The 26,711-nt window shown below is 44.7% G+C and overlaps 1 protein-coding gene across 1 annotated transcript in view; it reads right to left on the bottom strand.

Moving 5' to 3' along the window:
- The window catches only part of SNX25 (sorting nexin 25), a 90,905-nt gene that overhangs the window by 34,661 nt on the left and 29,533 nt on the right, over positions 1-26,711 (bottom strand). Inside the window, exons 4-6 of the mRNA XM_052661411.1 lie at positions 25,271-25,443; positions 23,183-23,369; positions 5,591-5,661 (exon numbers count right to left, since the gene is read on the bottom strand). Coding sequence (XP_052517371.1) covers positions 5,591-5,661; positions 23,183-23,369; positions 25,271-25,443 — 431 coding nt within the window. The remainder of the gene's footprint in view (positions 1-5,590; positions 5,662-23,182; positions 23,370-25,270; positions 25,444-26,711) is intronic.

The following is a 26,711-nucleotide window of genomic DNA, read 5'->3' as shown; positions in this document are numbered from 1 at the left end:
GCCAGCCTCCTGCGGCCGCGTCTGCTGAGCCCTAGGTAACACATGTGCTGTTGAGCCGGGTGAATCACACAATGTTTATCCAGGTTAAGGAAGAAGGCCGCGACCACGAACGGTGGCAGGCGCCACAATGGGTGCAGCGGCTCTTTAGAGGGGTGCCAAGAACAGGTGAGTGCCGTAATTGTCTAAAACAATCAGTGTTTACTGGCTCCCTCCCAGCGAGTCCAGATTCTGCTCAGGTGAAAGCAAAAGGGAAGGGGGTCATTTGCAGGAAGAGAGAGCTGGATCAGACCTCGGAGGAACCCCCTGCGGGCACTGCAGGGGACCGGTGAACTGCGTCACAGAGCCCTTTGGACTGCAAGCCTTCCGCCCACGATACCGGTCCTCCTTGAGGGAGTAAAGTGACTTGCTGCAAAGCAGAAACACCGGGGACAACCGCTGGACGCTCCCTCCAACATGGCAAAGGGCAGTGAAGTGACTTACAGAGCAAACCAAGGGCCCTGAAGCGGCACCAGCGCAGCTGGATGAACACGGCACCCCCGCGTCTGTCGAGCACTAAGAAGCACCCACAGCAGAGTGTTTCTCTTCTCACGTCAGACTCCAAGGCGCAGCCTAACTGTGGCGGCCTCGGCGGGCTACCTGAGGACACAGAGGACACACGGTCTTGGAACCAGTGACCTTCTGGGCGGTGAAACCTTCCCTGTGGGGCTGTCCCGCGCGTCGTGGGACGTCTCGCAGCATCCCTGGCCTTTACCACTAGCTGCCAGAGGCACGCCTTCCCCCTGGGTGACAACCAGAAACGTCTGCAGACCTTGTTAAATGTCCCCCGTGCCTTGGAAGGCAAAACTGTACCCCCCACCACATTGGGAGGATTACTATAGAGGTTCAGCTCCGAAGGGGGTGCAGGAGGCAAGGCTGCGCTTGCCCACCCCCACAGGGCTCCCCAGCATGATTCCACCCCCCACGATGCACAGGTCTCCTCAGGCCCCCCAGGCAGTGGAGGGAAGGGATTATCGGGGCTCCTCGCTGGCAGAGGTCAGGCCTCCGTCCACACTGACAGGCTGACAAGTCTTTGAAATCGCTCCTGTACACTGAAACAAATGTTTCAGTAAAAGGTCCTAAGAAGGGGGTTCAAGAAATGGGTGTGTATTTATTTAGGGATTAGTGAAGTTTCAGCAGAGAAGGCAATGGCACCCCACTCCAGTACTCTTGCCTAGAAAATCCCATGGATGGAGGAGCCTGGTGGGCTGCCATCTATGGGGTCGCACAGAGTCGGACACGACTGAAGTGACTTAGCAGCAGCAGCAGTGAAGTTTCAGCAGGAAAAATGCTGTTTCCTTCTGAATGCAGAGCTGATGGCAGTTCTCGGCAGTTACCGATCATCACAGACTTCCTCAAAGTTATCTGAAGATCACCTCAAAAGTTGCCCAGGAACTAACGCAATATTTACCTTACTTTCCAACTTCAGGCCGGTACGCTTTTAAAAAAAAACAAACAATAAATACAGAACAAGTGGGATTCTCTTATCACAGCAAACACCTGAAGTTTCAGAGTCGAGTGTGCCGCTCCCCTTTAGTAGGAAGGATACTTGAGGAATGAACAGAGGCCCCAGCAGGAGCTCCCGGCGGAGCCTCTCCTGTTACAGTGGAGAAGATGACAGAGACCTCGAGGGCCAGGCGAGGCCTAGGCCAGGGGCCTGCAGCACACCTTTTATTCATGTTTCCTTCCTTAAATATATCAAGTGCTGAAACTTCCAGCATTTTGCTTGGTTGAAGGCCCTCCAACACGCTGGCAACAGATTTTAAAGTAATAAGGTCCCATCAGTTAAATCCACATGCCAGATTACAGGAGAGGCCTGCTCCCAGATGAGAATGTGACTTGAGCAGAGAGGAGTAAGAAACCGAAGACACAGCTCTGGCGCATGCAGCTTCTGAGCGCCGAGCGCGACCCTCAGAGCACCCACCTCTGTGAGTGAGCAGGGCAGTGGGAAGAGTGCAGGACACGTGGGTTCATGCCACAGATCAGCACGTGACTGACCACACACTTGCTGAAAGCCTCTGGACCTGAACTTTACTTGAATAAATACAGGTTCTTAGGACGTACGATGACTCAAGTTTTTCGTGTGGGGAAGGTGGGAGCAGAGTTGGATATATAAATTATGAGACTAGAGAGCATTCCCTAGTGGCTCAGCCACAGTGCGGGAGACCTGGGTTTGACCCCTGGGTTAGGAAGATCCTCTGGAGGAGGGCATGGCAACCCACTCCCATAATCTGGCCTGGAGAATTTCATGGACTGTGCAGTCCATGGGTCACAAAGAGTCGGACATGACTGAAGCACTTTCAATTTCACAGAGAGCACAGGGCTTCCCTGGTGGCTCAGACGGTAAAGAATCCTCCTGCAAGGAAGAAGACCTGGGTTCGATCCCTGGGTTGGGAAGATCCCCTGGAGGAGGGGATAGCAACCCACTCCAGTATTCTTGCCTGGGGAATCCCATGGACAGAGGAGCCTGACGGGCTGCAGGCCACGGGGTCACAAAAGAACGGGACGTGACTTAGTCACTAAGCCACCACCACCAGAAGGTGCGTAATGGAAGTGGCTGGCCCTTGGCCACAAGCGAGCGATGGGACAGGGCTGCGCTGGGTGCTGGGGAAGGGACCGCAGGCTCCGGGCACCGCCGCGCTCAGGGTGGGAGGGCCGGGCAGAGAGAAACCCTAGCAAAGGCCCTGCGAGCAATGGCCTGCGGTGTAAGTTTAGGTCATTCATAAATTAGAAATGTGTCAAATTACTGCAATACTACGAAATCAGAGCATTAGAAAGGACTCTGAAAAGTCCTCTAGAGTCTACAGAATAGCTCCTTCCTTTAGGCAGGGACACTTTTAAATCCAAAATCAGATAAGAAATATGATTCAAAAATTATTCCTAATGGAAATCATTATGGTTTTTATCAACAAGTAACTGTGCATGTGTGTATACGTATTCAGTATATTCTGAAGTTCTTCCACAGTTCTGCTTGGTATAGTCAATTTCAAAACTCTCTACTTACACTCTATACAAGGCGCACGATGGGCACGGCACCCCCATGTGTGCAGTATCTATATAGAGCAGTTTCTATTAGACTCAGATCAACATCCTGTCCTGCAGCCAGCTAAATAAATATTACTCTTGAATCACTTTATTCTTGCTAACATTTCAGAACCCAGAACAACAGTGAGGGAAAGAAAAAGCCTTAAAGGGAGCTGAAATAGAAAATAATAATTTAGGGTAACACACAGGATACAATCAGATGTTCTGGGATTTTTCTTTTAAGTTTCCCACTAAATTGACCTCATACCCCTCTTAACGGGCTGACAGGTTTTGCTCATTGCAGATGTGACGGGAACAGGGAAAAATAAACTACGGATAAAAAGGGGTCCAGGCATTGGGGAGCTATGGTTTCTCAAGCAGCTGTTCTAGTAGTTAAAGCCTAAATGTCCACTCTCTTAATGACATGTCTGAATTTCCAAAGCAGGATTCTGATTCGTCCCTGTTGTTACATGTGCTGACAGGATCCACCCTTCAAAACAACTGACCCAGGGGCCAGGTCTGGGGCGGGGAGGCTCCCACCAACCAGCCCCGTGGAGACTCCCTGCCCCCTCCACTGCCTTGCAGGGTAAGCAACATCAGACTAGACATCAGGACAGTAAATCCCAGGGCTTGCTTAAGGAACTGTATGGTGATAACTCGGCTGGCTTACACACCTAAGAGAAGCCCATATAATTTAAAATAAAGTTGCCAGCCAATTAAAAACTATAAAGAAAAAAAAAAGAGGGAGCTAAAATACTGGGCTTATTCGCCTTCAACAGCAAAGAAGTCGTAGCATATGTTCCACTACTACCAGAATGCCGGCTCTTGGCCAGTGTCTTAGTTTGGGCAGCTATAACCAAACACCACAGACTGGCCAGCTGTAAACAACACAAACGTGTTTCTCACAGTCTGGAGACTAGGGCGCCAGGGCGGTCCTTGGTGAAGCCCCTCATGCTGGCTGCAGACTGCCAGCTTCCTGTTGTGTCCTCATGGCGGGGGAGGTTGGGGATCTCTCTGCAGCCTCTCTCATAAGACACCAAGCCCATCCATGAGGGCCCCACCCTCCTGAGCAAAGTAAACTTCCCAAATTCCGTGACCATCAAGCAGCTGATGGGATTAGTGGATAAAAGTCACGCCTCAGTCAGTATGTTTGGCCAGAATGAATGATAAAATAAGGTCAGAGGCAAGGAAATTCTGTAAGCGCACTTAAAACTTCTGAGACCAAGTGCTTCAAAAAATTTATAAACTGTGCAGTATTTATAAATTTGCTCTAAGCACCTGTTTCTCCAAATATTCCTAATTTTTCTTTCTCAGAGGACAAAGATCTGGGTTAGATGGTCTCAAATTTTTTTTTTTATTTCTATGATTACTTAGTTTTCCTAGAACAGTACCAGCAATTAAACTAGTTAAGAGATTGTAAAGAATTCAAAAGCCACTTGATACCTTATTTCTTAAAAACATCAAAATTCCAAAAGAAAAAAGCCACCAAAAATCAAATTAAAATTTCTACATTGTTAAAGAGAGTAATTTGGTCTTCTACTATGAACCTGAAACATTCTCAGAGTGTTGTGTGGATTTGCTGGAGTTTATTGAAGCTTCAGAAGCTTTATTTGAACATTTCTGAATATACAAAGTAAAGAGGTCCTCCCAGCCCTCCTGTGTTACCCTGAGAAAAGTCCATGCAGAGTCAGCTAGTTGATTCCTTAAGGTTTTAGAGGGCACGCAATCGGGTATTTTCTCCCTTTAAATCCTCAAAATACTTTCACAATTACATACCAATTCCTAATCAATGAGCAATTATAACTGAAAAAGACTTGCCTGAAACAAACATATTTATATGTAGCAACAAAATTATATTTCAGCATATTCATTCTACCTTCATTTAAAAAAAAAAGTTCTCATCTCTAGTTTGAATCCCAAGTATTTTTTTTTTTTTAATACTTCTTTAGTTTACTATTCACAAAGAGAACACGAAACTAAGGCTAAGGAGAAACAACCCTGGACATGAGATTGCTTAGAGCCGCACACACAGCCTGGCGGCACCACTACATGGTCACTTCGGGCACAGCCCGACTGTCCAGCTTTCAGGACACAGTGCGGGCAGGTGGGGCGGTGGGGAGAGGTTACCATCCAGACGAGGCGCTTCCCAGATGCTGACCAGATTGCATTCTCTCTAATACAGAGCTCTCCAAAAACTAACAAAATAATTCTTTTTGGGGGGAGCCTTTTAATATGAGAAAAAACTATGAAACTTCGTTTAGTATGTAAACAGAACAGCAGCATGATTCTACCCGCTGACTTCAATATTCTAAAAATTATCAACACAAAGTTTATCAGGGAACACAGAACTACAAAGGTTTTTGTTAGGATGAAATCATACTTACTTTCTCTTTTGCTGATATAGCAATATTTTAACAAGTTTGAAATACTTGAGTGTATACATGTCAAAACTCTGACAGGAGAGAGAAGACGGGGAACTAGACCCAGGACCTTTAGGACGTAAAAGCAAAGAAACTGAACTGGTTCTTACCTTTGTGCCTCTTCAGCTGCGGGAAGCTGCTGATTGTTGTTGCCTGGATTATCTCCACTACAATTTGATACCTGAGGATTGAAAAGAGAGAACAATTAAAGACGGAACAGGAAGGAAAGACTATTTTCAGGGAGAATTTCAGACTCTATTTGTAGTGATCCACTGTAACACGGTGAATCCTGCCTAAGCATCCTGAAAACCATCCAACACGGATGAAGTCAGCGGGCTGGGTGCTGCGCCATGGGCTCCTCATTCCTGGGGCCTGAACGCAAGGGTCGTGAACGTACCCCCACCTCCTTTCCCTGTACAGAAGCATTCCCCCCTGCCTCCCGACTCAAGAGGGAAACCCTGAGGTCATGAGCGACTCCTCCCCCTCCTTCACCCCCCACCAGAGCCCTCCCTGACAATGGTCACCAGAGCCCTACTGATTCCACCTCCTAGACCTGCACTGTCCAGGAAGGTGACCATGAGCCCTTCCCGTGGGCTACTTAAATCCCAATTTTAGTTCCTCGTTGCACCATCCACACTTGAAGTGCTGAGCCGCCTCACGGACCTCATAAACCACAGTGGACTGTGCAGATAGAACACTTCCATCTATAACCTTTACTAGAGGTAACACTTAGGGAATACTCCATCATTATAAGATATGGTGGTTCACAGGACGTTTTCCCCCAGGACCTGGGACTGTGTCAATGTGAGGAAGCTGTGGGTGACAGACGGCTCCAGGAATATGTATGTGTGACTGAGAACACCTCTGCTTGAGGAAAAAGAAAACCTTACATTTTTAGACCAAGTATAATCCTAGAACGATGGCTATTTTGAGCACGTTCATGTCAGGTAGGTTATAAACCCAAGTTCTCAGGGGCTATTCAATTATTATTAAGTATTTCCCTAATGGAACTCATCAATCCTGAATGTTTCTCAGCCCTTAATTATACTAAGAACTTGCTTATAATAAAACTATGTAACATTAACTCTTTATCAGAACACAATCTTAGCAGCATTTTAAGATTTAATGCTACATCTGGCTGGCTTTTTTTTTTTTTTAACCCCACCACCTGGCTTGCTGTATCCTCATCCCCCAGCCAGAGGTTGAACTCAGGCCTACGGCAGTGAAAGCCCCAAGTCCTTAACCCCTGGGCTGCCAGGGAGTTCCCTTGGCTGGCTTTTAGAGCACAAAATATGTTCTTCTGCTTTTCAACTAATACCTGGATGACTCGAATTCATCAGTCATAGCTCTTCATGGGTTCAGATTCACATCTTTTTATTTCTTCCTTTGCATCATATGAATATCGATGCTACCCCACCCCTCAGAGAACGGGCTGTCAGGAGCACTGGCCAGCGGTCTCCTGTGGCAGACTGCCGGTTGCCAACACCCTTCATCTCCTTCTTCCCCACTAACTGGATCATGCTGATCGGGGCAAGCAAGGCCCCAGACAGAAATGCTAACCTTCTTCCAAGCAGTTAGGGACAGCCATCTGAAATAGTTCTAGCCGATGAGACATGAGCAGAACTGGCCGGGAGGGGGTTCCAGAACGGCTTCCTACGGGGCGGACTCCACGGGAAGGCCCCTTCACCTTTTGTCCCTGACTTTCCTTAGTTCTCCTGCCTGGGACAAGGATGCAGCGGGACAGAGGCGCAGCACCCCCAAGGATGAAAGCCACGCAGTGATGGGAGAAGATGGGAGGAGCTCAGGTGTCCAGAGACACCACTAAGCCGTGACTGCAGCCCTAGCCTGGCCATCTCAGGAGTTTCTGGTATTGAGGGTCATAAAGCCCTGACTTGTTCAAGTAACCGTGTGTCAATGTGTCTTGTGGCCAAATGCCACCTGACTGGCAGAGAACTTTCTGAAGTCTCCGTACATGGAGAAGTTATCTCCAGGCTGAACACACACTTGGGTGATGTTCTGCAAAAGGAAGCGTTACTAGGACATTAGTGACCATCACAGTTGTAGGATAAAGCCACCTGCATTCCTTCATTAATGGTAAAACACAAAGACAGTTTTTCATGCAATTTTTCCCGCCAGTTACTGAACAGATGAGGGAACAGCTTATAAGAAGCAAACACAAACCTGGAATCATCAAAGTCTAACACTCCCTAACCAAGCCTTTATTTTAACCTTGGACTTAGGTTCTACAAGCAGAAAGCACTGACTTTTTCCAGGCAACTCAAATGCATGTCACCAAACTCCATAGGCTTGTTGTAGCAACTTCTACAAAGAAAAAGCACAAGAATAATTTATGTGGTCAATATGCTTTCATTAAACAAACACTTGTTAATCGTTTCCAGGTTCTAGACACACAGAAGTAACACCAGTATAGTGTCTGCTTTCAGAAAGCTCCAGGGATATATCAGACGGAGAAAACAGCCTATAATATCTGTAATTATGAAGACTACATAATAGATTTTAATGATTCTACAATGCAAAATGGCAGGTATATTTATGATTGCAGGTATCTAAATATGTGGGTCTATGAACCAGGGCTACAATGCAAAACAGAGATATAAAGGAAAGAACAACTGCATAAAAATGGTAGAATTATAAGTCATCTTAAAACTGTTCCCAAACTACTTCCCTATCTGAGCCAGTTCACACTAGACTTACCTTCCTTCCTGCACAGGAAGCTTTCCTCCCCTCTCCATTTCCACACGAGCCCCATCATTTCTATCCTGTAGGCTCGAAATACCATCTTTGAAATCTGCCCTCCCGTAAATATGAATCTCCAAGTCCTGAATCTTTAAACAAGTTCCTCTCGTCCTCTTCCTCTAGACACCACCCTTCTTATCCATGGGTCAGCTGCATTAGCTGGACGGCCTGTTTCCTTCATGTCAACCTATCTCCCACCCAACCCACGCTGTACAGCGCTGTCAAAGCCCCTTCCTCAAGGACCACTCTCAGCGCCTCCTCCTCTGGGGAGGTCCCTGGAGGGTTTGAGCCTCCTCCTCAGAAGAGGACCCCTCTGCTCCAGCCTGTGGGTCCCTCAGCAACCAGCGCTGGCCCCCTCGCTCAAGCCCCATAGAAACCTGAAGTCAGGATGGCTTCCACACAGCTCTCCTCAAACTGTAGCCACTTGCCAGGTTTTGGCTTATGCTGTTTCATTCTGAAAACAACCTCCCTTTTTGACCACCTAATCAGATCTTGCATATATTATTTCTTCCCTCAGGTTATCCTCAATCCCTCTCATTCACATCAACATTTCTCCTCTCTGAAATCCTAAATTACTTCTGCTCTATAATATCACCCATTTATCTACTATTTTCCACAAAGAATCTTGTGAATGAAGAAAACGGTGTGTTAGAGGCTTTTGGGGCCTCGCCCTTCTTTTTAACATGGTAACAAGTCTTATACTTAAATGTAAGCAGTGAGCTTAATGCCATCTGAGGAAGAAGTATGTTCAAACGAATCCACAGAATTCTAAAGTAATACCAGCTAACAGATTCCTTTCATCAGGTACCAGGTACCTAATTAAATACTTTATTTTACATTATCTCATTTAATTCTCACAAGGTACTATAATGAACCCCACACTACACAGGGAGAAACTGGAGTTCAGGGGGATTAAGAAATCTATACAATATTAACGCATATTTATGGAATTTAGAAAGATGGTAATGATGACCCTATATGTGAGATAGCAAAAGAGACACAGATGTAAAGAACAGACTTTTGGACCCTGTGGGAGAAGGCGAGAGTGGGATGATTTGAGAGAATAGCACTGAAACAAGTATATTTGCATATGTGAAACAGATCGCCAGTCCAGGTTCAACCAATGAGACAGCGTGCTCAGGGCTGGTGCACTGGGATGACCCTGAGGGATGGGATGCGGAGGGAGGTGGGAAGGGGTTCAGCATGGGGAACACATGTACACCCATGGCTGATTCCTGTCAATGTATGGCAAAAACCACTACAATACTGTAAAGTAATTAGCCTCCAATTAAAATAAATAAATTAACCAAAAAAAATCTATACAAGGTCTCAGTGCTTTTAAGTACAAGTAAAGCCTAAAACAGAAATACTGGAGACTAAAACGAAACTGTAGGTTTGTCTATGAAAAAAGATTTGCTGTTTTTATCTCCAACTAGATCAGGAGCCTTTAGAAAATAGGGACTGAGTCTTGAATTCTTCAACCAAGCCTAACTTGGCAGTAAATATTTCAGAGTGCCAGGGACAGGGTGTGTGTGTCCCCTGCAAAAGTCACAGGTGAAGCCTAAACCCCAGTGTCATGGTGTTTGGAGGCAGGACCTCTGAAAGGTCATTAGGTCTCAAGGGTGGTCCATGCCCATATTAAAGAGACCCCAGAGAGCTCTCTCCATCTCGTAAGGACAGAGCGAGAAGACTACTGTTGAACCAAGAAGCAAGACCCTCACCAGACACCCAGTCTGACTACCAGCGGCTTGATCTCGGACCCTCCAAATTCCAGAACTGGGAGAAAGAAACGTTTGTTCTTTGAGCCCCCCATTCTATGGTTTATTTGTGATAGTGGTCCAAACCAAAGAGCTAAATTCCTAAGTGTTAACATCTGTAATGGTTAACAGGTGCACGTAACATCCTGAACAATCTGTTCTCTGGGTGTTCTCAGTGATTCACACTCGGGAACAAATAATTCATCAGTGGTACTGAGATAATACGTGCCATCTAAGGAAGAGGCATGTTCAAACAAGTCCACAGAATTCTAAAGTAACATCAGCTAACTGACTCCTTTCATCAGGTACCAGGTACCTAATTAAATACTTTACATTACCTCATTTAATCCTCACAAGGTACTGTAATGAACCCCACACTACAGAGGGAGAAACTAGAGTTCAGGGGAATTAAGAAATCTATACAAGGTTTCACTGCTTTTAAGTAGAAGAACCAGCATGATAACCTGGGGCTTGATGATGCTAAAGCTCAAGCTCTCAGCCATTTTCCAGCTTCCCTAAAATTCAACAGGTTAGTGTTTAGCATGTCTAAGGCCCTTCACAGCTTATCACCACAGCCAAGGCCAGACCATCTTTCCAGCCAAACTGCCTTCCACATCCCTCTCGGATACCATTTTCCAGGCAAACCAGGCCACATGCAACACTCCAAACACACTCCAGCTCTTTCCGACCAGCCGGGCTCTGCTTTGTTTCTTCTCCTTCCTACACCTCACCTCGCCTCTTCACCTGCTGAAATCCTAATCACTCCAAAACATTCAAGCCTCAGCCAACTCCTCTCTGAAGCTTCCTAGATCCCGCTCACCTACAGCAGGAAATATGTGCTCCTACCCACTTCTTTAGCTCTTCCCACTCTACTTATGGCCTGACTGTCTTGCTTCACATTTAGTGATTTACATCCACAAGGGTCTCCTGTTTTGAACAGCAAACACCCTGATGACAGGGGAAAGAATCGAGGGTCCAGAGTCAATTCATCTTTACAGATACCAGACCCTCCTCACACGGTGCCCAGCACACAGGAGGCATCTGAAGATGCTGACTGAATCTGTGGAACTCACTTTCACTTGATACCAAAAGGCAAAGCAGGAAAGGAAGGACTTTTCATTCCGGATGCTGGCCAAGGCTGATGGCACAGCCTTGCTGGTTGTCTGAGGAGCTATCAGGGGGTACCTGGCACTCACTTGGCTCGTCCCCTCCAGAGAACGACACAGCCTTGCTGGTGCCAAGTTCAGTTCAACCACTGCAAGGACTATTATTTGTAGGCTTCCTCTTGATCAGAAGAGCAGATTGTTAGTATGTCTTTTTCCAAAATGATGATGTAAACTCAAGTCTTAGGAGGAAGCAGTATAGTAAGAATTCAGCTCTTTCCAGTCCTCACAAGGTCCTACCCAGAGCATCTTTGTCTCAAGTATAACGAGCTTGCTGGCGCCTGCCACTGAGTCGCCACCTCACCTCCCTTCACTTTTTTACACGTAGCTAAATTAATAAAGACTTAGACCAAGATTATTTTTATAAACTCTCCCCAACGACCTTAATCTCGCCTGAATGCTACACAGTCCTTCAAAACGCGTGCTCGGTCACTCAGTCGTGTCTGACTCTTTGTGGCCCTGTGGACTGTAGCCCTCCAGCTCCTCTGTCCATGGGATTTCCCAGGCAAGAATACTGGAGTGGGTTGCCATTTCCTGCTCCAAGGGATCTTCCCGACCCAGGGAATGAACCTGTGTCTCTTGCATCTCCTGCACTGGCAGGCGGACTCTTTACCACTTGCACTACTTGGGAAGCACCAGCCTTCAAAATAATTACCTTGGAAATCAACACTTTCTACTATCAAATGTTCAGAACAGCTTTGGGATCCTATCAGACTTGATGTCAAAATTATTTAGAAGCCAAACCAAAAAAATTAGTCTCTCCACTTCATCAGGCACATCCTTGAAATATGACTTTAGAGCTGTCTTGGGAGTGTACATGCTGCAACATCTTAGGAGAGTCAAAGGCTGTGGACAAATTGAGGTGTACAACATGGTAAATGGTTTAAAATACCATCTTATACTAAAATGAGCAAGGTTCTACCATGGAACAGAATATCATATACATACAAATGTGTTAAGAAGAGAATCATAAATTTTAAAATAGTGTTTCAGAACTGCCACAGGCTACTCTGTACTAGGCTAGGGATAATGTTTCCATTACAGAGACTTCACGTAAAATGTTTAAAAAATGAAGCCACGGCGATTTCTGCTAGCTAAGCTGGCGCCATCTCCCACGTCCATGACACTACCAAGGTCTGCTGGATAATTTAGAAAGTATATCAGAGTAGTTAAGAATGTGAGCTTTGCGGACTTCTCTGGTGTCCAATGGCTAAGACTCTGTGCTCCCAATGCAGGAACCTGGGTTCAATCCCTGGTCAGGGAACTAGATCCCACAGCCAAATATTAATATATAAACATCAAATATAAAGAATGTGAGCTCTGGCACCAGATGGGCTTTGTTTGAATGCTGCTTTCAATGCTTACACTGTCACCCTGGGAAACTTTCTCAAGCTTTTAAAACTCAAGAGTCCTCATTTGTAAAAAAAGGAATAGCAGCATTTTTCCTCATAGGATTTTTATGAAGTTACATGAGAGAACTTAAAATATCTGGAACTGCATCTGCCTCACAGTGAGAGTTTAACAATTATTACAATTATTGTCCTTTAACACTGCTGCTGACTCTTTAGACGTGTATTGTTTAGGGGGATGGTGTGTGTGTGCTTGTAAAATATATATAGAAGCCATTTTATAATAAGTAACCTCACTTTTTTTTTTTCCTATGAGAGTCTCAGCCTGACCACCAGGGTCATGATAGTCCCAGAACATCAGGCTTCCTGACCCACTGCCATGAACAAGAGGAACCATGCGGTACCTCCCCAAAGAAAAAGATAAAAGTTACCATAGGATTCTGGGGAAAGGCAGGGTGTGGATGAAATGTAAATGAAGCGGTGCTGTGACAAGCTCAAAGCAGGGCTTGTAAAAGGGTCAATTTCAGATGAACCCAGGGCCCTACTGCCTTGGAAACTACAAAGTTAAGGTCCGTGTAGGATGCTGAGTCCAGAAACCCCTATCTGCAACTCTGGGTTAAAATGGGGCTGCTGCTCTGTGTCAAAGTGACTGATACCCTCCAGGCAAGAATAGGATGTGTCATTCCTACTGATATAATTTCAGGCAGCAAAGTTTCTGATAAAATTTAGAGAGGCGTGCTTTTCAGTGAATAAGAAAGCAGGGGTTGCTCAGAAGGGAGTATCATCATGACATATTACAGGTGTATTTGGAAGAAATACTATTTCCTGTTAACTTGGTAGCTGGTTTTAGTGTCTGCTCCCACCAGCTTGATAAATGGACAGGCAGATTTTACTTTCTCGGTCTGAGCCAATTTTTACTTTCTCTGAAGTAACATAACGCTCTTTCAAGAAAATGAGAAAGTACACAAACTATGGAATTCAAAGTTAACTGCTATTAACATGTGGTATCTTTATAACATTTTTTCTATGCAAACATGATTTTCTTTCTGTTTTGTAAGATGGAATTTTTGCTATAAATACTGGCTTCAAACCTCTTTTTAGAATTTATTTATTATTTATTTATTTATTGGGCTACGCAGGTCTTATTTGCAGCGTATGGGATCAACTTCCCTGACCTGGAATCAAACTCAGGTCCCCTGCATCGGGAGCTGGGAGTCTAAGCTATTGGACCACCAGGGAAGTTCTCTATAATTTATAAATCTATAGTTCAGTTCAGCTCAGATGCTTAGTCATGTCGGACTCTTTGCAACCCCATGGACTGCAGCACGCCAGGCTTCCCTGTCCATCACCAATTCTTGGAGCTTAGTCAAACTCATGTCCATTGAGTAGTGATGCCATCCAACCATCTCATCCTCTGTCATCGCCTTCTCCTCCTGGCTTCAATTTTTCCCAGTATCAGGGTCTCTTCTAATCAATCTTTTCTTTGCATCAGGTGGCCAAAGTATTGGAGTTTCAGCTTTAGCATCAGTCCTTCCAATGAATATTCAGGACTGATTTCCTTCAGGACTGACTGGTTTGATCTCTTTGCAGTACAATAGTTACTGTCTCCCAATAGTATTAAATATTCTGTTTCCACACTATTATTACATGGCAATCCACTGTACAGGTGAGCCAAAACTTTTTTAACCGACCCTTATTGTTAGATGTTTTTAATTATCTCAAGCCAAAACTTTTTTAACCGACCCTTATTGTTAGATGTTTTTAATTATCTCAAGCCAAAACTTTTTTAACCGACCCTTATTGTTAGATGTTTTTAATTATCTCAAGCATTTCTCTATTTTAAATAAAATTACAAGAAACATTCTTGGAGAAATCTTTTCTTATATTCCTGATTATTTTCTTAACATAAATTCTTATGAATAATGAATCTATCTGAAAGAATGCATATTTTGTGCCCTGTTGCTCAGATTATAAAAGCTGTAACAGAAAGGACATAATTTCAACCCGCAGGACACTCTTGATGACATACTAGGTGTCAAATGTTTAATCTTCACTAATATTATGAACAAAGAGAAGTATCTAATTTTAGCTTTTTGGTCTGAGTACTACTGAGGATGACAACAAGCTCCTGAGCTATCTTTCCAGGAGGTATATTCAATGGTCTTAAGCAGGAAGTACCCAGAGCTATAGCACAAACAGGGGAAATTTTCAGTTAAGATTCAGGAGAAAGAGGCACTTTTTTCCCCCACTTTTCCAGTGTGCAGAAGGTGGCTGATTCCACCGAGAGTCCAAGGCACGTTTTCCCAGCCTTTTCCCACTCGCAGCACACACAGTGAGTCACAGTATCTGATCAGGACACGGGGTGACCACCATCCCTGCCACCTCGTGTGCTGAGGGCACCCTCATCCCTGCACACCCACACACTGTGCTTTAGTCATACTAGCTAGAAAGCTCTGCACCAGAGCAGCCTCAGGAATCCAGAGTGTACGTAAACACACACACACACACACACACACAGTTCATGTTATATATACAGAAAATAATCTGGAAATATACATGTCAAGTAGTCATAGTTTTTATCTGTCTGCAATAAGTAATTTCTATTTTCTTAATCTTGTTTGTATCTTTTAATCTTCCTAAAATAACGACTGTACATTCATTTGCTAGTTTCCAGAGTCTACAGAAATTGCACGTTACAGAAGCAGCCAAAGCTCTGTCACCGCTGGCCAGCTGGTGCCCTTGAGTTAACCTCAAGAATGCCAAAGTTTTCCTCTGCCGCCAGTATCTCATTTCTACCTGTGTTCCTCATATTTTTATGACATTAATATTGTTATAAAGTATTTACAGATGTATTTATAGCATCACTGCTATATGTTCCATTCCCAATTCTCATATAAAGCATTTTCATTGAGAATGTCTTCCACGTATCACCTTCAGTTGCCTAGTTTTATCTTCCATACCAAAAATGTCCTAATGACTTTTCATACGTTTTGAACCAAGTTTTTCTGCAATAAGATATACTGTGTCACGTCATCACCTCCATTAATCGTGTGCAAGTCAGGACCTGATAGTGTTCCTCCTCCTTCTGACAACTGTTATTTTTTCAGCTCTTACCCGGAGCCTAGCATGCCCTGCCTTACATGCATTATCTCATTTAATTATCATGACAACCCTAGGCAATAGGAACTATTTTCTCTGTTTCACAGTTAAGACTGAGGCTCAGCGTGGAAGTGACTTGCCTCCGGCCATGCATGCAGCAAGCAGTGAAGCCACAGTGCAAGCTAGGTCAGTGAAATCCAGGCCTGTCGGACCCCTGAGCCGGTGCTGGTGGCCAGGGTCTGCCTCGATGCTTCACAAGATATTGACCTCTTACGCTGTTAACGCTCATCTGCCTTTAGAAGAACTGCATTAAGTGCAGGACATCGAAAGACAGGACATGCGTGGCCTCGACTTACTCGCTGCAGGGCTGGAGTCAGCCCGCCAGTCCTGGGCGGGCTCTGGAGAGCCGGCTGCTGCGTTTCAGGAATTAAGCCCACCATTATTAAAATTACACAAAGTCATGCACGGATGTAAAAGCTGGACTATAAAGAAAGCTGAGCACTGAAGAATTGATGCTTTTGAACTGCGCTGCTGGAGAAGACTCTTGACAAGTCCCTTGGAGTGCAAGGAGATCCAACCAGTCCATCCTAAAGGAGATCAGTCCTGAATATTCATTGGAAGGACTGATGCTGAAGCTGAAGCTCCAATACTTTGGCCATCTGACGCGAAGAGCTGACTCATTTGAAAAGACCCTGATGATGGGAAAGATTGAAGGTGGGAGAAGGGGACAACAGAGGATGAGATGGCTGGATGGCATCACCGACTCGAGGGACATGAGTTTGGGTAAACTCTGGATGTTGGTGATGGACAGGGAGGCCTGGTGTGCTGCAGTCCATGGGGTCGCAAAGAGTCAGACACCACTGAGCGACTGCACTGACTGAACTGACCATTTTTTTTAGGACTGAAAGTACTCAAAACTGACTGGTTCCTAATGATTTCATTGATTTCTTATCTCTGTGGGAGGTTCTTTATACCCACTGGGTCAATGTACTGGAAATGCTACATGAACACATACTCTGTGGGTCTCCTCCCAGCTCCGCATGTGCTGACATCACGCTGGTGGCTTCCCACCGGCCGTGCTGGCAGTGTGGACACTAGGGGAACCGCCAGATGCTGCAAGTCAGGGCTAACAAAAACCCTCCCACCACAGAGACCAGCTGCTCACAAGGACCAGCAAACCACCTCCACCAGCCTTCACCGCTCTTTACTACTCGTAAATCACAAGTTCTTTTGTTCCCGCAATCATCTGTAAAAAAAATTTTTGTTTTCGTTTTTTGCGCCACACTGCGTGGCATGTGGGATCCTAGCTCCTCTGACCAGGGGGTGAACCTCCTGCAGTGGAAGGGTGGAGTCTTAACCACTGGATGGCAGGGAAGGTCTGTGAGCACCACGATGTTTGTCTCTGTTTTGTTTTTTTTAACGAGACAGGCAGTACCCACAGACCTCACCCTACTCTCAAACCCTTCATGTTTAAAGTCCCAGAATCTCCAACCCTGGCCTCTCTCCATCTGCCTCTCAGTCCTCTCCTCCCGAGACGAAGAGGCTTTTCATGTGATCACAGAGGAGGAGGAACTGGGCAAGTGCCGTGCTGCCCTCCCGTGCCCTTTCCTCTCAGGGGCATGTGTTCCTGCCTCCGGGAACCACATCCCTGCGGCAAGTGGACCACGCCCGCCAGGGATGAGCAGGCACAAGGAGAGGGACTCCAGTCCGGCAGTGCTGGGCAGGAAAGAACGTCTAATGCTGAAACTCAGTTTTAGCCAGTGTGCTGCCCACATATGTAAACCATGTTCTCCATGATCCATCAGTAATAAAAGTGACACTGAGGTCTTCATTTGCCCTATGCCTTTATCTGAAGATGGATCAGATTTCAAGATAGACAAGACCATTGCTATCAATGTTGTTGTTCAGTTGCTCAGTCATGTCTGACTCTTTGCAACACCATGGACTGCAGCACACCAGGCTTCCCTGTCCTTCCCTATCTCCCAGAGTTTACTCAAACTCATGTCCATCGAGTCAGCTGTATCATCCAACCGTCTCATCCTCTGTTGTCCCCTTCTCCTCCCACCTTCAATCTTTCCCAGCATCAGGGTCTTTTCCAATGAGTCAGCTCTTCATATCAGGTGGCCAAAGTATTGGAGCTTCAGCTTCAGCATCAATCCTTACAATGAACATTCAGGGTTGATTTCCTTTAGGATGGACTGGTTTGACTTCCGTGCTGTCCAAGGGACTCTTGAGAGCCTTCTACAGCACCACAGTTTGAAAGCATCAATTCTTTAGCACTTAGCCTTCTTTATGGTCCAACTCTCACATCCAAAAAGGATTACTGGAAAAACCAAAGCGTTGACTAGATGGGCCTGATCACGACAGCTCCTCAAACCCTAAGATGAAATGCTATAATCTCACAGGCCTTGAGGAGCTGCCCAGTCTTCACAATCATATTAAGTCCATCTGCAAGCCTTGGTCTAGTGATTACAAACAGTAACAATACTAGTACCAGCTAACAATTAGAAATACGCAGGTCTTGGGCCAAGTGCTTTACATAAACTGACTTGGGGTTCTGTCATTCGTAAAGCAGGGAACACTTACCCACAACTAACCCAGCGCCAGAGCTGCTCCAAACACAAGCACATAAGAGATCCTTTACTTTCAGCGACAGCATCAACTTCACACCAAAATCCCCCTTCTCATGTCACATTTTAATTGCTGCCAACACTTAATCTTGCCTCCTAAATAAAAATAACTTGGGCCCTGGGATATGTTTAACCCCTGCCTCAGTGCCCTCTGCTATTTCTCAGACATTGGAAGCAATTATATTCTCAAGTCAATGCACTTTTATTTTTTCATAAAACTGAGAGATCTTTTAGACATTTTCATAGGCAGTCTCGCATTTTAATACGTGTTTTAAAACTAAATTTATATTCATCTATTCTTTCCATAAAGATTAGCCAGGCCTCTGTTTTACAGGTTGCATTTCCATCTCCCTGTCCGCCCACACGAGCCTTCCTTAGCGGTTTACACATGCTCACTGATTTCTGACACACTGCAGTGGGTTGTCTTAAGTATGCTTGACTTCTTTTTTTCTTGTTCCTCAATAACGTGACCCTATTTACTGCTCAAGATTCACATTTTCAGAATCCTGTTCAAAACACTAAACATTCAAATAATTTGAATTTTTCTACACAGCAGCATGAGATTTTAAGAATTTTATTATTTTTAATATCTTATCTTCATGTGCAGATGTACCTAAACTGATTCAGAGTTGAAAAATCCAATGCATTATGAGAGCCAAAGAAAAAGTAATTAGAAACCCTCTCAGTAACCCATGCTAATGTTAAGTCACGCTCTCTTCAGTTAATCCAGTTAGGCCCACTGCCTCTTGCTTTAGTAAAACTGCAAACACCATACCAATCTCAGTATGTGCTAGATAAAAGGTTTCCTTCTCTGCTCCAAGCTAAATAATCTTTAATTTTAACCTTTCATTTATTATTAGAATTTCCTCTCTATTTTTAGGTTCTCCACACTGCTCTCTAAATGAGGGTCAGAAATAAACAAATACAGAACTGAAAAATCTAATAAAGATCAGGCTGGCGGTAAATGAGATTATGGCAGTGACAGGCTGCTCTGATTTACTTTATTACTACTCGTTTCTCTGGCGGTCTGTCACTGTCTTAATAAAAGGTGATGGTACTTCTGATGGTTACTGCATGAGTTATACCTAAGCCAGGGTTGGTGCCTGCCAAGCCCCACCAACAGTAGAGTCGTCTCCACGCCAGCAGGCAATCCCACAAGACTGGGGCCGTGTCTCACTGCTGTTCTCTGCCCGCCTGGCTGGCAGGTCACCCAGCTCTACAAATGCGTGTGAAGTCAGACAGACTCGAGTTCAAATCCCAGCTCTGTTACTGATTAGCTTTGATCCAGGGCAAGTCGCTTTGCTCTCCTCAACCAAGCCATGAGCAACACACACCTATTGTACATGGGGGTTATAAGGATCAGATGATCATTACAAAGAATCTTGCATTGCGCTGGATACACATTAGGTTGTCAACAAATAGTAGCTTAAAACAAAAAGAGCTTTCCTTTCTTGAGTAATTGCTTGGCATCTCCTTAACCCTGGTGAATGTCCAGGCCTGGAAAGCACCTTCCCACTGCCTGTGTGGGAAGCAGTGCTGCTCTGCCTTACTCTAACCCACAGCACATAGGACCGGGGCAAGCATGCCTACCTGCCTATTCCATACCCATTCTTTAGTCTTCCTTAGTAATAGAACCCTCCATTTATAACTAAGCCTAAGGGTGCCCAGAAAAAGACTACTTGTTTTTTTTCTCAATTGTTTTGACCAACACAACATAAACAAAAATGTCATGCAGCAGCTTCTAGAAATTTCCTTAAAAGACAAGCAGTGCATGCATGACCTATGCCACCATCTTTCCTGGCCTCCCTCCCACTTCCTGGGATGAGACCCTAGAGAACGTCCCGACCATGAGGCCTCTGGAATACAGGAGGGCAGAGCAGTGAGCTAGGAGGAGCCTGGGTCCTTGAGAAGGTTGGGACCCCACTGGACACTCCAGACTTCTGTGTAAGGAAGAAAACACCCTCTGTTCTTTGACAAGTCGTCATTATTCTGTGGGTTTTCTAATTTTCAGCTGAATCTAAACCTGACTAATATAAGACAGGGCTTCCCAGGTGGCACTGGGGGTAAAGAACCTGCCTTCCAATGCAAGAGACATAGACCCCTGGGTCAGGAAGATCCCCTGGAGAAGGGCATGGCAGCCCACGCCAGTATTCTTGTCTGGAGAATTCCACTGACAGAGGAGCCTGGCAGGCAGGGTTGCAAAGAATCAGGCACAACTGAAGAGACCAAGCAAGCATGTACAATATAAGTACAGTATCTCCAAACTGTTCTTGGAGTTACACCAGTGGCTCTTAAGCAGGAACATTTTTGTCCCCCAGAGGACACACAGCAATGTCCAGAGACATTCTGGGCTGTCACAACTCTGGGGGTGCTGCCGGCATTCGGCGGGTGGAGGCCAGGGGCGCTGCTTATGTTCTACACTAAGTTGAACAACCTCCACAACAAAGGATCATCCAGCTCCATGTGTCAGTTTTGCCAAGGCTGAGAAACCTCGGGTTAAACACATCTCTCGGGAAGGTCGGGGGTAAGATGCCCTTTGCTCGTGACAGTGACCCTGGCAGAAGAATGAGGGGCCCGGATCAGCTAGTATTCCCCCATCAGAGTTACCGTGCACCTCATACAGTGTAAGTCGTTTTCAAAGAATCAGAATAGGATGAATTACATGACAAGACATTTGGCAAAAACTTCAGACTGGCAGCAGGTGAGAGGACATTACATTTAAAAGAGACACCACAGTCTTGGGGTCCTAATCGCGTGTTATGATCCCCTGGGAAGCTGATGCCCCAGTTCCACTCCAGACCAGTTATAACAAAGTTCCCAGGGGTGAAGCCTAGGCATCTGTACTTTCCATGGAGGAGCAAATAATTTTCACAGATAACTTTCCATTGAGGAGCAAACAACTTTTCACAAATAACCTTAAGAATTTCAGAAGGCAGACAGCCCTGGATATGCCAGATTCCTGGACCATAACCTGCCTACTTGTTTACAAAAGGTTCCATCAGGGACTTTCACTTCTCTTTTGCTTAATGTTCACTTTGACGCCCGCTTTATCTTCAAAATAAAGGAACATGCGGTCTTTTCTCTAGTCCAGCTGTGACTGCTGCATCTCACAGGTGGGTGCATCTTAGCTCTGAACGAGGCTCTCTGCCTTTCCTTTATGGTGGCCTCACCCCACCAGCCACTCCACCACTGGAATCTGATCAGCTGCCCTTTAACATCCTGCATCAACACAACATTCAGATTACCGGCTCCTGTTTTGTTAGCAGAGCTGCTCACTGCTCCTACTAGAAGACCCAGAAAATTCAAAATATTAACCCAGTCTAGCTCCCATATCCTCAGTTTGACATCTTGGAGGCTAGAGAAGAAGAACGAGGAAGTAGCCTCAAAGAAACAGTGGGATCTCAAGCTGTAATTTTTAAAAGTCTGGTTGATTCTAAAATACAGCCAGGGGTGTGCCTGACGGATGCATTTCCAGCTCTACAACCCTACCATGAAAGCATCTCGTGCTGACTCAGAAAAAAAGAAAACAAAGTTTTTTTTTGTAGTTCTACTGCAGAACTGCAAATAGCACATTCAAGGGTTTTTTGCTGCTGTTTGTTTATTTTTAATGCATTCTAGTCTAGCAGAGCTGAGTGACTATCTCCTTTAGAAAATACTCATCTTTCTTCCAGGCTTCCCAAGTTATGCAGTGGTAAAGAATCCCCCCGCCAAGCAGGAGATGCAGGTTTGATCCCTGGGTCGGGAAGATCCCAGAGGAAGAAATGGCAACTCATTCCAGTATTCTTGCCTGGGAAATCCTACGGACAGAAGAGCCTGGAGGGCTACTGTCCAAGGGGTCGCAAAGAGTCAGACATGACTGAGCAACTAAGCACGCACCCGTGCATCTTTTTTCAAACATGTATGAAACAAATATGGTTTCACTTAGTCTAAATAAGATGCAATTCCTGCTTTAGGCAGCCTATCCCAAAATTTTACTGGGGGCAGTTTGAAGACAGGGACCTAAAATGCTAATACAAGTCGGAGAGCAGAGTCCTCTAACTGTACAGGAAAAACAACGGGACAGTTGAGATTATAACTGAAGAAAGCAGCTCCATTTGTGCTGATGAGCCTCATCGATGTGGGTTTCAGACAGAAGTCTGATAAAAAGCAATTCCGTCTGTCAATATGAGTGGGCAGAGCTGATCCTTAAATAAGAGGGCAATTTTTTTTTATCAGATGAACAATAAGTAGCTAAGTAACAAGATACTTTATGCAGCGTCACCTCCTCTTTGAGCAGAAAGATCAATCCCTGCCGTCATAGAGTTGTTCCTGGCAGCCTCTCCAGTACAAGAAGCAGAGAGTAAGAACTCATCCTCAGGTCTGTGCCTCAGATACAGCGAACAGGGACAACCACCCAGAGGATGAAACATACACCAGTGCCGCCTCAAAGAGAACTGCCCGAGATGCTACGTTTCAGCAAAGCCCTCGGAACTCTCCCAGTCACAGGTGAGGGAAGGAGACTCGACTCCCCTATGAAAGAGACTCCTGGGGTGTTATTTCCAATGTGTTTTCTCAAGACAATCAGTCAAGAACCCCTTTATTCCCCAAACTGGGCCTCTGTGTTTTCTAAGAAAAAAGAAAATCAACACAAATGTTCTACACTGTAATTTTAAACACACATCAGTTCCTTCCACTGCTTTCCCCAAGGAAGCATCTGAGCAGCTACACAGGTTCTAACAACTGATCGACTTTCTATTATAACCTAATCATTTGAAAAACATGGTACTTTGAACAAACGAACTCCACTGCTAAGGAAGAAGCTCGGTAAATTTTGTTGTTACTGATTAGTGAGATTTATGGACTTCCTTTATTTCTGCTTCCCTGACAAGCACTTTTTTTTTTTTAAACCTAACCAGGCAGAGAAGGATAATTAGTAGCATTGTCATGCTATAATTAAAGACCAAATACCTGAGCTGCTTCAGGAACTCAACATCAGAGTTGCTGTTAATGAGCTTGATGAACTCTTCATAGGAAGGCGCGTACGTGTAGGCTCTCTTGTGATGTTCGTTCATGTGCTCCCTGCGCTCCAGCTGGGCGAGCAGCATCTGGTTAATGTAATCTGGGTTACTGAGCAGCTCCACCACCGGCTTCAAGACTGCGGGACAGAGAAGAGAGCAACACTGAAAAGGCCTTCTCCTTCAGAGGAGCTGTGTTCATGCTTCCGTAATTGAAACTGCACCTGGCAAACACTGTGAAACTACCCAAGTGGGCTGCACAAGTGTGCATGCATGCGTACACACGCAACACACACATACACACGGACCCATCCTTCTGGGTCTGCTACCAGCTAAGGCTACAACCAAGCAGTCATTTTAACAAATGAGTTACACGGAAAAGGATGATGAAAGAAAGTCATTCGGAACCCAAGAGGTTAACAAAGCTATCAAAATTAAGTACATCCATTTTTTTTCCTTTTATTTCCATTATAAGGCTCAACATGCTTCGTCTGCCAAAAGATTGAAAGTTAACATTCTCCCAACTGGTGAAACCTCAGGGAGAAAGTTGTGAGAAAGCCAAGGACACCATGAAAGAGTCATCCTACAAACTTCAGGTTAAAAAGGTCACCTTCTCTCTATGGTTGGCTGTATCAGCTAATGGGCAGAGCTGGCTAATCCTGAGACAATAAATGAGACATTACATCAATGCATATAAACACAACATTCTTTTGAGATTCTGCGGTAGGAAAAGTTTCTCTTTAGATGATATTTTCTTCCATTTTTCTTATCCTAGCTAAGCATTTCCTTGGATACACTTTTTTGCTAATAACCACATTATATTGTAGTACAGCTCCTTTTTTATGTATTCTAAGTCACATATGTTAGTGGTGGTGCTGTGCTCAGTCGTGTCTGACTTTTTGTGACCCCATGGACTGTAGCCCGCCAGGCTCTTCTGTCCATGGAATTCTCCAGGCAAGAACACTGGAGTGGGTTGCCATTTCCAACTCCAGGGGATCTTCCTGATTTAGGGACTGAACCTGCATCTCTTGCATTTCCTGCATTGGCAGGTAGGTTCTTTACTACTGCTCTACCTGTGAAGACCTAAGTCACATATAGGTATTACCAATGAATATTGCAGCAAAGGTACTTTAAGTGCATGCATACTAGACCTTGAGTACAGATATTCCTTTGTTTACGCATATAATGGATGCTACATTGTGAAGGGCATAAGGACTGGTTCAGTTCAGTTGTTACTCAGTCATATCCAACTCTTTGCGACCCCATGAATTGCAGCACGCCAGGCCTCCCTGTCCATCACCAAATCCCAAGGTTCACCTAAACTCATGTCCATTGAGTCGGTGATGCCATCCAGCCATCTCATCCTCTGTCGTCCCCTTCTCCTCCTGCCCCCAATCCCTCCCAGCATCAGAGTCTTTTCCAATGAGTTAACTCTTCGCACGAGGTGGCCAAAGTACTGGAGTTTCAGCTTCAGCATCAGTCCTTCCAAAGAACACCCAGGGCTGATCTCCTTCAGAATGGACTGGCTGGATCTCCTTGCAGTCCAAGGGACTCTCAAGAGTCTTCTCCAACACCACAGTTCAAAAGCATCAATTTTTCAGCGCTCAGCTTTCTTCACAGTCCAACTCTCACACCCATACATGACCACTGGAAAAACCATAGCCTTGACTAGATGGACCTTTGTTGGCAAAGTAATGTCTCTGCTTTTGAATATGCTATCTAGGTTGGTCATAACTTTCCTTCCAAGGAGTAAGTGTCTTTTAATTTCATTAAGGACTGGTTATCTATTATTTTAAAAAAAATGAAATGGACTATGTATTTGGCAATATGTTATATAAAAAAATTTATCACATAGGGCCAAGTGATGTCTTCTTCAAGTGACATTTAAAACTTGATCTTTTGAAAATACTTCAATTCCCATACATCCCACAGTATACAAGGTCTGTACAGGTATCACATAAAGTGTTCTCACATTTGTATGGAGCACATTAGTTTGCATTAAGCATCGCATTAGTAATATTGATTAGTTATGAAAGTCTACCTTTTGTTGTCAGGATTTCCGCGAGCATTATGCGTAGGCTGAGAGACTGGACGTTCTTCGAAGGGAGGAGACAGAGCACCAGAACCCGAGAACACGTCTGCAGAAATCTGACTTCATCGTTTGAGTTCCTCAAGCAAGAATGCAACACAAAAGGCCTCGGCTGCTCTTCATGTCTGAAAAAATAAATACATGAACAGAGGGAAAAGGAAGGAAAGAAATTTCTAGAAACAATTTGGTCATGTACCATTAGCTTACAAAAAAAAACACTTCAGTTTTAACAACTATGTTCACTCTTCGACTATCAATAGTCAATAATTTTCTCAACCACAGATTAATCTGGAAAAATGGGCTTTTGGGATTTCTAACCTTAAGTAGCATGAACGGTTATACAGAACTCCTGAATCGTAGCAACAACTATCCAGAAAGGGGTGAGTGTCTTTTTAATTCGATTTTAAAATCTTCTAGCTCTCTTTTTAAATGTCATCTAGAGTTTAAAAAAAAAAAAAATCGAACAAAGCATAAACCAGGGTCACCAGGTCCTGACAGCATCCTTCCGTCAGCGTCCTTACTGCAATTCCTAGTACTTACCTCTGGGTTCTCGTGCCTTGAGTAAGCAAAAGGATGTTAACCTTCTATACATTTCATATGCGCAGTCTTACTTAATCTTCCCACCTACATCAAGAAGTGTATTTATCATCACCATTTTACAGATGAGAATATTAAGGATCTGAATGATTGAGTGAACAGTTCAGAGTCACAGAGGTAATTAATGGTAAAAGCAATTCAAGTTCTGCTCTGACTCACACATCCCCAACTCTTTAACACAAAGCCAAAATTAGAGATTAAGATGAAAAGGAAAAAAAAATTCAGAGATAAAGAGAAAAATATGTGAAGAAAAGCATTATTTTGTCCCTTAAACAGCATGCCTGGGCTTTATGAGTAAAAAGAACACACAGACTGTAAAAAGGAGGCTATGAAATTAAAAATGGTATTGATTTAATAGCATAAAAACAATCATTTTTAAATTTCCTCAAAACATGCTAGAACAAGACAGATGGGGCAAAGGAAGAGGAAACAGGCAAGAATTAAGTGTGATCTGGATTGACTCAGGGCAGCCAACGGCATGTCGGCTGGGAAATAAATACGGGCTGACCGGAAAGCTGCCTCCACACAATTGCCCAACAGTCAACCAGAGGATGTGTCGCTTTTATTAATGCAATTTATTATTCTCTTGCCTGACTGTGGCCAATTCAATTGGGTGCCTCCTGGCTGCCACTGTCATTTTGCAGTCAGTGGAAATCTGCACCCCAATGGCGATTTCCAGGGCGAAGGCACAGCTTATCTGGGGCAGGTGAGTGCAGAGATAACCACAGAACCTGGATGCATTTCTGCCCAGTCTCATTGTGATGTGTAGAAGGTGATGCACAATCAGATATTAGAT

This window comes from Budorcas taxicolor, chromosome 24, assembly GCF_023091745.1.
Source record: "Budorcas taxicolor isolate Tak-1 chromosome 24, Takin1.1, whole genome shotgun sequence".
Classification (NCBI taxonomy): Eukaryota; Metazoa; Chordata; class Mammalia; order Artiodactyla; family Bovidae; genus Budorcas; species Budorcas taxicolor.
The sequence above is the reverse complement of the archived record's forward strand: the minus strand, read 5'-3'. Positions and strand labels throughout refer to the sequence as shown.